This window comes from Scyliorhinus torazame, chromosome 18 (assembly GCF_047496885.1).
Source record: "Scyliorhinus torazame isolate Kashiwa2021f chromosome 18, sScyTor2.1, whole genome shotgun sequence".
In the NCBI taxonomy this organism is placed as follows: Eukaryota; Metazoa; Chordata; class Chondrichthyes; order Carcharhiniformes; family Scyliorhinidae; genus Scyliorhinus; species Scyliorhinus torazame.
This window is the reverse complement of record NC_092724.1, coordinates 18,996,997-19,009,263: the sequence shown is the minus strand read 5'-3', so window position 1 is coordinate 19,009,263 and position 12,267 is coordinate 18,996,997. Positions and strand designations below refer to the sequence as shown.

Genomic DNA, 12,267 nt, shown 5'->3' with positions numbered 1-12,267 from the left:
GAGATTGTCCAGCATTTTCAGTTTTATGTGTTTTTGTTATTTGTTCAGGTGATCTGGGGTGGCTGGCTAAGCTAGCATTTGTCACCAATGCCTAATTGCCCGAGAAGGTAGTGGTGGGATGTCTTCCTGAATTGCTGCAGTCCACAAGACCATAGGATATAGGAGCAGAATTAGGTCATAAGTCCCATTGAGTCTACTCTGACATTCGATCATGGTTAATTTTTTTATTCTCCTGCCTTCTCCCCGTAACCCCTGATCTCCTTATTAATCAAGAGCCTATCTATCTCGGTCTTAAAAACACTCAGTATCTTGGCCTCCACAGCCGTCCGCGGCAATGAGTTCCACAGAATCACCACCCTATGGCTGAAGAAATTCCTCCTCATCTCAGTTTTAAAGGATCGTTCCTTCAGTCTTCGTGTTTTACGAACACCCACAGTGCTGTTCAGAGCGGAGTTCCAGTATTTTGACCCAGCAACAATGAACGAACAGTGATATACTTCCAAGTCAGCATGGTGTGTGGCTTGGAGGATAACTTGCAGGTGGTGCTGTTCCCATGCATCTACTGCCGTTGTCTTTCTTGGTGGTAGTTGACACTGGGTGCTGTCCAAGGAGCCTTATTATAGAATTTACAGTGCAGGAGGCCATTCGGCCCATCAAGTCTGCACCGGCTCTTGGAAAGAGCACCCTACTTAAGCCCACACCTCCACCTTATCCCTGTAACCCAGCAACCCCATCTAATCTAAGGGCAATTTAGCATGGCCAATCCACCTAACCTGCACATCTTTGGACTGTGGGAGGAAACCGGAGCACCCGGAGGAAACCCACGCAGACACGGGGAGAACGTGCAGACTCCGCAGACAGTGATCCAAGCCAGGAATCGAACCTGGGACCCTGGAGCTGTGAAGCCATAGTGTTAATCACTATGCTAACATGCTGCACCACAGTAGAACTTGGTAAGTTATTATAGTGCATCTTGTAGATGATACTGTGGGTCGGTGGTAGAGCGAGAGAATATTGAAGGTGGTGGATGGGGTGCCAATTAAGTGGGCTGCTTTATCTTGGATGGTGCTGAGATTCTTGAGTGTTGTTGGATCTGTAGTCATCCAGGCAAGTGAAGAATATTCCATCACACTCCTGACTTGTGCCTTGTAGATGGTGGACAGGCTTTGGGGAGTCAGCACATGGGTTCCTTGCCGCAGAGATTCCCAGCCTCTGCCGTGCTCATGTAGCCAAAGGGTTTTTATCATTGGTCCATCGTAACCCCCAGAATGTTGGTACTGCAAAATCAGCAATGGTAATGCCATTGAATGTCAAGGGGCGATGGTTAGTTCCTCTCTTGTTGGGAGACGGTCATGCCTGGCACTTGTGTGGTGCAAAGGTTACTTGCCACATCAGTCCAAACCTGATTATTATCCGGGCATTGTCGCATTTGGACATGGACAACTTCAGCATCTGATGAGTCACGAATGATGCTGAACATTGTCCTATCAGCGAACATCCCACATTTGACGTTATGATGAAAGGAAGGTCATTATTGAAACAGCTGAAGATGTTTGGACCGAGCATTCTAGCTTGAGGAACTCCTACACCGATATTCCATCCTGAGTTGATTGATCGGCAACAGCCGCAACCATCTTCCTTTGTGCTAGGTATGACTCCAACCATTAGAGGGTTTTCCCTGATTACCACGGACTTCAGTTTTGTTAGGGCGCCTTGATTCCAAGGCTGTAATGAAGTCAGGAGCCGAGTGGGCCTGTCAGAACCTGAACTGAGCGTCAGTCAGCAGGTCATTGCTGACTAAGTGCTGCTTGATAGCAGTCAATTACATTTTCCATCACTTTGCTGATGATTGAGAGTAGGCTAATGGGGTAGTAAATGGCTGGGTTGGATTTATTGGATTAATCCTGCTTTTTGTGGACAGCACGTACCTGGGCAACTTTCCACATTGTCTGGTAGATGCCAGATTTGTAGCTGTACTGGACCAGCTTGACGAGGGACGCAGCTAGTTCTGGAGCACAAGTCTTTAGTACAATTGCCAGAATGTTGGCATGATCCAATAGCCTTTATTGATTCCAGTGTCTTCAACCATTTCTTGTTATCATGTGGAGTGAATCGAAAGGGCTGAAGACAAACACCTTTGATGCTGAGGACCTCAGGAGGAGGTCAAGGTGGATCATTCATTCAGCACTTCTGCTGAAGATGGTTGCAAATGCTTTAGTCTTGTCCTTTGCACTGACGTGCTGGGCTCCTCCATCATTGATATTTATGGAATCTTCCCCTCCAGTCAACTGTTTCAGTTTTTCACCACCATTCAAGACTGAATGGAACTGAACTTTGGCTCCACAAGGACTGTGCTTGCAGTGGTCACTCCTACCTATACTATCATGGGTAGATGCATCTGTGACAGATAGATTAGTGAGGACAAGGACAATAGTTTTTTTCCCCTCTTGTTGATTTCCTCACCACCTGTTGCATTCCCAGTCTAGCAGCTATGACCTTTAGGACTAGTCCAGCTCAGTTAGTAGTGGTATTACTTAGCCATTCTTAGTGACTAGACATTGAAGCTCTCCCACCCAGAAGACATCCTATGCCTTTGCTGTCAAAATAATGGCTGTAGAATCCTTTATATCCAGTAGAATGATCAAATGGAGCCTCAGTATAATATCTCCATCAGAGGAAAACAACAGGGCGGCACTCCTTCAGTACTGCACTGGGAGTGTCAGCATAGACTATTTGTTCAGGTCCTGGGGCGTCATTCTCCGCCGGCGGGAGTCTCCGTTTTGCCGGCGCCCGTGGGTTTCCCGACGGCGTGGGGCTGCCCCACAATGGGAAAACCCATTGACCGGCCGGTGTTACGGAGACTCCCGCCGGCCGGTCGGGGCAGAAATGTCGTGGGGCGGGTAGGAGAATTTCGCCCCTGGTGTGGAAATTGAACCTACAATCTTCTGACTCAGAGGCACAGGACCTACCACGAAGCCCTGCTGATATTCGCCAAACTTTATGGGCGTAATTTGTACCCACCAGTCGCGGGAGAGCCTCAAATTGGGCTTTACACGAGTCGACTGACCTGCAGCGCCCAGCGCAATCTGGATTGCGCCCCGACTGGGCATGATCTAGATATTAATGGCTCATTTAAATATCCCGACGTCTTATTCACCCGGAGTCTGCAAGTCAATGGCAGCGTCTGCGAGATGTCATCAATACACCGTTTTAAGGGGCTGCAGAAAGATTGGGGGTGAAAGGGGGGGGGGTCCTGAAAGGGGGAGAGGGGGTGTGGCAGGGCAGCCTTTCAAAATGACGCCACGATCTGTGAGGAGCCAGTCCTACTGGCAAGCTCAGCTACCCAGTGTCGGAAACATTTCAAGTGTGGCCTCGATGGGCAGAAACATCCCGAGGCCCAAAAACCGGCTAAGTGCCGTTGAATAGCAATGTCAATCTCGGCATTGCAGCTGCTGATAACCACCTACCAAACCTGCCCAAAACCTTGACATTTTTCCGGTGAATCGTGCCCTACGGGACAGAGACCCGTAGCGCACGAGATTAGCCAGGTGTTTCCTGGCTCTCGGAGGGCCGAGAAACATCCTGCTATCTGAAAATGAAATGAAATGAAAATCGCTTATTGTCTCAAGTAGGCTTCAATGAAGTTACTGTGAAAAGCCCCTAGTCGCCACATTCCGGCGCCTGTTCGGGGAGGCTGGTACGGGAATTGAACCGTGCTGCTGGCCTGCTTGGTCTTCTTTAAAAGCCAGCGATTTAGCCCAGTGTGCTAAAAGTTCAGGGGACTCAGCCGGGAACTCCGACAAGGCCACACTTAGCCCCGTATTCTGCCCTGAGCCGGAGCTCCTCAGTGCAGTGAAAGATCGGGACGTCATTCAAAAATCTCGAGACCCATAGAGGCCAATGATAATGGGGCGGTACCGGTGAGTGTTGCCTGGGAGGCGCTGAAGGTGGTGGTCAGGCGAGAGCTAATCTCAATCAGGGCTCACAGGGAGAAGAGGGAGAGGATGGGGAGTGAGAGATTGGAGGGGGAGATACTGAGGGTGGAAAGGAGATACGCGGAATCCCCTGAAGAGGGGCTTCTGAAGGAGCTCCGGAGCCTCCAAACGGAGTTTGATTTGCTGACTACGGGGAAAGCTGAGGCCCAGTGGAGGAAGTGGGGGCAGCATACGAGTATGGGGAGAAAGCGAGTCGGATGCTGGCGCATCAGCTACGTAGGAAGGAGGCGGCTAGGGAAATTGGAGGAATCAGGGACAGAGGGGGGAACATGGTGCGGAGTCCAGCCAAAATAAATGAGGTCTTTGGGGATTTCTACGGGAACCTGTACAATTCAGAACTCCCAGGTGGGATGCGGCGGTTCCTGAACCAATTGAGGTTCCCGAGGGTGGAGGAGGGACAGGTCGAAGGTTTAGTGGCCCCTATCAGGATGGAGGAGCTGGTTAAGGGGTTGGGGAGCAGGTAGGTGGGCAAGGCCCCGGGGCCGGTTGGCTTCCCGGTCGAGTTCTACAGGAAGTTTGTGGAACTGTTGGGTCCATTGCTGGTGAGAACCTTCAACAAGGGATTCTTCCCCCGACGATGTCTCGGGCACTGATCTCGCTTATCCTCAAGCGGGACAAAGACCCGCTGCAGTGTGGCTCGTATAGGCCGATTTCACTCCTCAATGTGGACGCTAAGTTGCTGGCGAAGGTCCTGGCCACTAGGATTGAGGATTGTGTCCCAGGAGTGATATATGAGGACCAGACGGGGTTTGTGAAGGGCAGGCAATTGAATGCAAATGTGCGGAGGCTCCTGAATGTGATCATGATGCCCTCGGAGGGGAGGGAGTCGGAAGTGGTGGCGGCAATGGACGCAAAGAAGGCCTTTGATCGGGTGGAGTGGGAGTACCTGTGGGAGGTGCTGGGCAGGTTTGGGTTCGGGGAGGGGTTCATAGGGTGGGTCAAATTGTTGTACCAGGCCCTGGTGATGAGCGTATCGACAAATCGGCTGAGGTCAGAGTACTTCAGACTATACCATGGGACGAGACAGGGGTGCGCCCTGTCCCCCCTGCTGTTTGCCCTGGCAATTGAGCCGCTGGCCATGGCACTAAGGGAGTCTAGAATCTGGAGAGGGGTTGGTTCGGGGAGGGGAGGACCATCGGGTCTCATTATATGCAGTCGACCTGCTTTTGTATATCGCGGATCCAGTGGAGGGGATGGCAGAGGTCATGCAGACCCTTAGGGAGTTTGGAGACTTCTCGGGATACAAGCTCAATGTTGGGAAGAACGAGCTCTTTGTGGTGCATGCGAGGGGTCAGGAGAAGAGGCTGGAGGAGCTGCCGCTCAAGAGGGTGGAGAGGACTTTCCGGTATTTGGGTATCCAGGTGGCCAAGAGTTGGGGAGTCCTGCATAAGCTCAACTTGGCGCGGTTGGTGACCAGTTGGAGGAGGACTTTAAGAGATGGGACGTGTTGCCACTCTCCCTGGCAGGCAGGGTGCAGTCCATTAAGATGACGGTCCTCCCTAGGTTCTTGTTCGTGTTCCAGTGCCTGCCTATTCTCATCCCCAAGGCCTTTTTCAAGCGAGTGAGCAAGAGCATTATGGGGTTTGTATGGGCAAGCAAGACCCCGAGGGTTAAGAGACTGTACTTGGAGCGCATTCGGGGGGGGGGGGGGCAGGGGCTAATGTGGCAATGCTTCGGAAATGGGTAATGGAGGGAGAGGGGGCAGTGTGGAAAAGACTAGAGGCGGCGTCATGTGTAGGTACTAGCCTGGGGGCACCGGTGATGGCACCGTTGCTGCTACTGCCGACGCGGTACGAGCCCGGTGGTGGTGGCGACATTGAGGAACTGGGGGCAGTGGAGACGGCAGTGGAGACAGGGGGGAGGTGGGGGCCTCAATCTAGTCCCCGATACGGAACAACCATAGGTTGCACCGGGCAGGATGGATGGTGGATTCCAAAGTTGGCATTGGGTGGGAATTAAAAGGATGGGGGATTTATTCACTGATGGGACATTTGCCAGTCTGAGGGCGCTGGAGGAGAAATTTGGGTTACCCCTGGGAAATGCCTTCAGGTATATGCAGGTTAGGGCGTTTGTGAGGAGGCAGGTAGGGGAATTCCCGCTGCTGCCTGCCCAGAGGATACAGGACAGGGTGATTTCGGGCATGTGGGTCGGAGAGGTAAGGTCTCGGAGATATACCAGGAGCTGCAGGAGGCGGAGGAAGCATCGGTGGAGGAGCTGAAGGGCAAGTGGGAGGAGGAGCTGGATGAGGGCCTGTGGGCTGACGCCCTGGGCAGGGTTAATTCCTCCTCGTCTTGTGCCAGGCTCAGCCTGATCCAGTTTAAAGTGGTGCACAGGGCGCATATGACAGGGGCGAGGATGTGTAAGTTTTTGTGGGTAGAGGACAGGTGTGTGAGGTGTTCGGGGAGCCCAGCAAATCACGCCCATATGTTTTAGGCGTGTCCGGCGCTTGCGGGGTTTTGGAGGGGCTTCGAAAAGGCTATGTCCAAGGTCTTGGATACTTGGGTAAAACCGAGCTGGGGGTTAGCAATATTTGGGGTGTCAGACGAGCCGGGAGTGCAGGAGCCGAAAGAGGCCGGAGTTCTGGCCTTTGCCTCTTTGGTAGCCCGGAGAAGGATCTTACTAATGTGGAGGGACGCAAAGCCCCCAAGCGTGGAGGCTTGGATCAATGACATGGCGGGGTTTCTCAGGTTGGAGAAGATAAAGTTTGCCTTGCGAGGGTCTGTGCAGGGTTCTCCAGGCAGTGGCAACCGTTCCTTGACTTTATCGCGGAACGTTAGGTGGAGGTCAATAGCAGCAGCAACCCGTGGGGGGAGGGCAGGTTTTCTTGTTTTGGTTTATGTAAGGGGCGTTTGCCCCATTTTGTTCTTAATTTGTTAAATAATTTAAGGGTTAGAGGATTAAGTTGCTTTGTTTGTTGGCATACTGCCCTTTTTACTTTTCTTTTGTATATTTTCTTTCCTTTTTGGAGTGTTTTATAAAAATTATTGAAAAACTTTGAATAAACATATTTAAATTTTTTTTAAAAAAAATCTCGAGACCCCGAAGTGACACCCAAATCCTGCCCCACCCAAGCCCCAACTCACTAAAAGGAGGTCCCCGGACTCCCTGCAACCCCCCCACACCAACGCAGGGCACTCCCCCACGGCCCGATCACCGCCGCGCAAATTAATGCCAGCGTGGCACCTTGGCAATGCCAGCCTAGCACCCTGGTAGTGCCCATCAGTTGGCAGTGCCACCTGGCAAGTGCCAGGCTGGCACCCAGATGGCATTGCTGGTAGTGCCAGAGGGCCTCCGATTCCCAGGGAGACCTCTATGAGTGCCGTTCCACCGTCGGCGCATGTCCAAGGTCTCCAAAGCAACGAGTTAGATCTCATGCCCTGGGTAGATCTCGGGAATGCATATAATAATAGTAATCTTTATTATAGTCACAAGTTGGCTTACATTAACACTGCTATGAAGTTACTGTGAAAATCTCCTAATCATCACGCTCCGGCGCCTGTTTGGGTACACTGACGGAGAATTCAGAATGTCCAGTTCACCTAACATCACGTCTTTCGGGACTTGTGGGAGGAAACCCATGCAGACATGGGGAGAACGTGCAAACTCCGCACAGACAGTGACTCAAGCCGGGAATCGAACCTGGGACCTTGGCGCAGTGAAGCAACAGTGCTAATCACTGTGCTACCATTAGAGTGAGACTAATTGCCTCACTCTTAATATGCAGATTTGGGCAGAATTTAATATTGTGACATCTCGCGAGGCGTGGCGAACTAGGTGGATCCCGAAAGAGTGGCGTTGCAAGGTGCAGATTCCGCCCTATATCTTTCTTTCCTCTTGAGGATACAGTCAGCCTGAACTCCATGCATTCTTGCTTCACTTCTGAGTGATGTGTGTACCAGCGAATGCGAAAATAGCAAAGACAGCTCTTATATGCAAAGAAAATACACTGAGATTTAAGCAGGATAATCTTGCTTGGGAACTATTTCCTCCATAAGGTGGATGCGAGAATGCTTGACCAACCTGTCTCTCTTCACTCTGGGTTTCTGTTTTCCAGCCAGGGCCCGGAGTTCTTCATCTGACGGGTGTCTGAATCGGAACAGGCTGCCGAGAAAATGGAACATATAATTAGCAGAACTCCCTGATTCCTACTGGGTCAAAGAGGGCACAAAAGTGTATTTATAAATGAAACATTCAACAGGTGCTAGAAAAGAACCATTTTTAATGTCTTACTCATTAGGTACCAAAGCAAGGTCAGATTCCTCCATACTTTTTAATAGACTCTCTCTGCAAGTGCGTGTCACTGGCAAGGCCAGCATTTATTGTCCATCGCATGGTTGTCCTTGGGAAGGCGATGGGTGGACTTTATTTGATTTGTTGACTGTAACTTTTAAGTGGCCACTTCATAAGTCAGTTGTGAGTCATAAAGTCATAGAATGGACTTCCGGGTGCAGCGATGACCAGCTAAGTCGCACGTTTCGGCAGCTCCCGGTGGAACAGACTTTTGGGCTCTTAATAGGAGCCCCATCGGCAATTTTAACGGCAAATAACACTGTGCGGTAATCCAGAAGGGAATCCCCCCTGGACACGGATGGAAAAAAGAGAGGAAAGTAGCCGGATTGCGGTGGATCCTCAAGAGCAGCGGCCAGGAAGGCAGGCACAAAGCAAGATGGCATCAGAAGGAGGCAGTTTAATATGGGGCCCTGACCAACAAGAGTTCCTGCGGCGTTGCGTAGATGAACCCAAAAAGGAGATGAAGAAGGAGCTGTTGGCCCCGATATTACAAGCGATTGAGGGGCTAAAGGAGGAGCAAAAGACCCAGGAACACGAGCTTCGGGTCGTGAAGGCAAAGGCTGCTGAAAATGAAGACGACATACAGGGCCTGGTGGTGAAAACGGAGATCCACGAGGCACAACACAAAAGATGTGTGGAAAGGCTGGAGATGCTGGAGAACAATGCGAGGAGGAAGAACTTAAGGATTCTTGGTCTTCCCGAAGGTGCAGAAGGGGCGGACGTCGGGGCATATGTGAGCACGATGCTGCATTCGTTAATGGGATCGGAGGCCCCGACGGGTCCGTTGGAGGTGGAGGGTGCCTATCGGGTTATGGCGCGAAGACCGAGGGCTGGAGAAATTCCTCGAGCAATAGTTGTGAGATTTCTCCGATACAAGGACAGAGAAATGGTCCTCAGATGGGCCAAGAAAACTCGGAACAGTAGGTGGGAGAATGCGGTGATCCGCGTGTATCAAGATTGGAGTGCGGAGGTGGCGAGAAGGAGGGCAAGCTTTAATCGGGCCAAGGCGGTGTTGCATAAAAGGAAGGTCAAATTCGGAATGTTGCAACCGGCAAGACTGTGGGTCACACATCTAGGGAAACACCACTATTTCGAAACGGCAGACGAGGCGTGGACATTTATTGTCGAGGAGAAGCTGGAGTGAGCGGGCCAGAAAAAGAACGTTTGGGACAAAAGTGGAGGGGGTGAATTTGTGGGATGAAGGGGGGAAAAGGGGGAAGAGAGGACTTCCCAGATTGTTAAACCTGCGACCCTGTAACTTCTCTCTCTTCCCCATGCCGTGGGGGAGGGGGTGAGGGAGGATGAGGAGCTGTGGGCGCCGGCCATTGGGGGCGCGGCCAAAAGGGGAAGCGCGGGCTTTGTTCCCGCGCTATGGTAATCATGGCGTGAACAGGGAAGCAGGAAGGAGGGGGCCTCGCACAGTGTGAGCCGAGGTCACGGGGGGAAGCCGAGGTCGGCCAGAGCTTGCTGACTTCTGGGAGCAACATGGGGGGTGCAATTACGCTAGCTTGGGAACTAGCGGGGGGGGGGGGGGGGGGGTTAACTGGGTTGCTGCTGCTGGGGAGAAGGGGGAGCTGGTATGGGAGGGGGGGGTCGGGGGGGGGGGGGGGGGCGCCGCCTGGGGGGGATACAGCTACGTGGGAACCGGGTGAGGAGCTGGATTGAAAAAGGAAATGGCTAGTCGTCAAGGGGGGGGGGGTAAAGAGCCCCCCAACCCGGTTGATCACGTGGAATGTGAGAGGGCTGAACGAGCCGATTAAGAGGGCACGGGTACTCGCACACCTAAAGAAACTTAAGGCAGATGTGGTTATGCTTCAGGAGACGCATCTGAAACTGATAGACCAGGTTAGACTTTGCAAAGGATGGGTGGGGCAGGTGTTTCATTCGGGGCTAGATGCAAAAAACAGGGGGGTGGCCATACTAGTGGGGAAGAGGGTAATGTTTGAGGCAAAGACTATAGTGGCGGATAGTGGGGGCAGATACGTGATGGTGAGTGGCAAACTGCAAGGGGAGGCGGTGGTATTAGAGAACGTGTATGCCCCGAACTGGGATGATGCCAATTTTATGAGGCGTATGTTAGGACGAATCCCGGACCTAGAAGTGGGGAAGTTGGTAATGGGTGGAGACTTTAATACGGTGCTGGACCCAGGGCTGGACAGATCGAGGTCCAGGACCGGAAGGAGGCCGGCTGCAGCTAGGGTGCTTAAGGATTTTATGGTGCAGATGGGAGGAGTAGATCCCTGGAGATTTAGTAGACCTAGGAGTAAGGAGTTTTCGTTTTTCTCCTATGTACATAAAGTATTTTCACGAATAGATTTTTTTGTTTTGGGAAGGGCACTGATCCCAAAGGTGACGGGGACGGAGTACACGGCTATAGCCATCTCGGATCATGCTCCACACTGGGTGGACCTGGAGATAGGGGAAGAAAAACAACAGCTTCCACCCTGGAGAATGGACATGGGATTATTGGCAGATGAGGGGGTGTGTTTAAGGGTGAAGGGGTGTATTGAAAGGTACTTGGAAATTAATGATAATGGGGAGGTACAGGTGGGAGTGGTCTGGGAGGCACTGAAGGCAGTGGTTAGAGGGGAGCTGATATCTATTAGGGCACATAAAGGAAAGCAGGAGGGTAGGGAAAGGGAGCGGTTGTTGAAAGAACTGCTGAGGGTGGACAGACAATACGCGGAGGCACCGGAGGAGGGACTATACAGGGAAAGGCAAAGGCTACATGTAGAATTTGACTTGTTGAGTACGGGTAAGGCAGAGGCACAATGGAGGAAGGCACAGGGTGTACAGTACGAATATGGGGAGAAGGCGAGTGGGTTGTTGGCCCACCAACTGAGGAAAAGGGGAGCAGCGAGGTAGATAAGGGGGGTGAGAGATGAGGAGGGAGAGATGGAGCGGGGAGCGGAGAGAGTGAATGGAGTGTTCAAGGCATTTTATGAAAGATTATATGAAGCGCAGCCCCCGGACGGGAAGGAGAGAATGATGTGCTTTCTGGATCAGCTGGAATTTCCTAAGGTGGAGGAACAGGAGAGAGTGGGGCTGGGAGCACAGATTGAGACGGAGGAAGTAGTGAAAGGGATTGGAAGCATGCAGGCGGGGAAGGCCCCGGGACCAGACGGATTCCCAGTTGAATTCTAGAAGAAATATTTGGACTTGCTGGCCCCGCTACTGATGAGAACCTTTAATGAGGCGAGGGAAAGGGGGCAGCTGCCCCCGACTATGTCAGAGGCAACGATATCGCTCCTCCTAAAGAAGGAAAAAGACCCGCTGCAATGCGGGTCATACAGGCCCATTTCCCTCCTGAATGTGGATGCTAAGATTCTGGCCAAGGTAATGGCAATGAGGATAGAGGATTGTGTCCCAGGGGTGGTCCATGAGGACCAAACTGGGTTTGTGAAGGGGAGACAGCTAAATACAAATATACGGAGGCTGCTAGGGGTAATGATGATGCCCCCACCAGAGGGGGAAGCGGAGATAGTGGTGGCGATGGATGCCGAGAAAGCATTTGATAGAGTGGAGTGGGATTATTTGTGGAAGGTGTTGAGGAGATTTGGCTTTGGAGACGGGTATATCAGGTGGGTACAGTTGCTGTATAGGGCCCCGATGGCGAGCGTGGTCACGAATGGACGGGGGTCTGACTATTTTCGGCTCCATAGAGGGACGAGGCAGGGATGCCCTCTGTCCCCGTTATTGTTTGCATTGGCGATTGAACCCCTGGCCATGGCACTGAGGGGTTCCAGGAAGTGGAGGGGAGTACTTAGGGGGGGAGAAGAACACCGGGTATCTCTGTATGCGGATGATTTGTTGCTATATGTGGCGGACCCGGCGGAGGGGATGCCAGAGATAATGCGGATACTTGGGGAGTTTGGGGATTTTTCAGGGTATAAACTGAACATGGGGAAAAGTGAGCTATTTGTGGTGCATCCGGGGGAGCAGAGCAGAGAGATAGAGGATTTACCGTTGAGGAAGGTAACAA

At 52.0% G+C, this 12,267-nt stretch overlaps 1 protein-coding gene across 3 annotated transcripts in view; it reads right to left on the bottom strand.

The window, feature by feature from the left end:
• tmem161a (transmembrane protein 161A) overlaps positions 1–12,267 on the bottom strand; it is a 51,793-nt gene that overhangs the window by 32,053 nt on the left and 7,473 nt on the right. For all 3 annotated transcript variants that reach the window (XM_072482290.1, XM_072482292.1, XM_072482293.1), the window contains one exon: positions 8,016–8,096. In XM_072482290.1, the coding sequence (XP_072338391.1) occupies positions 8,016–8,096 (81 nt within the window). Of the gene's footprint in view, positions 1–8,015; positions 8,097–12,267 lie in introns of those variants that run through there.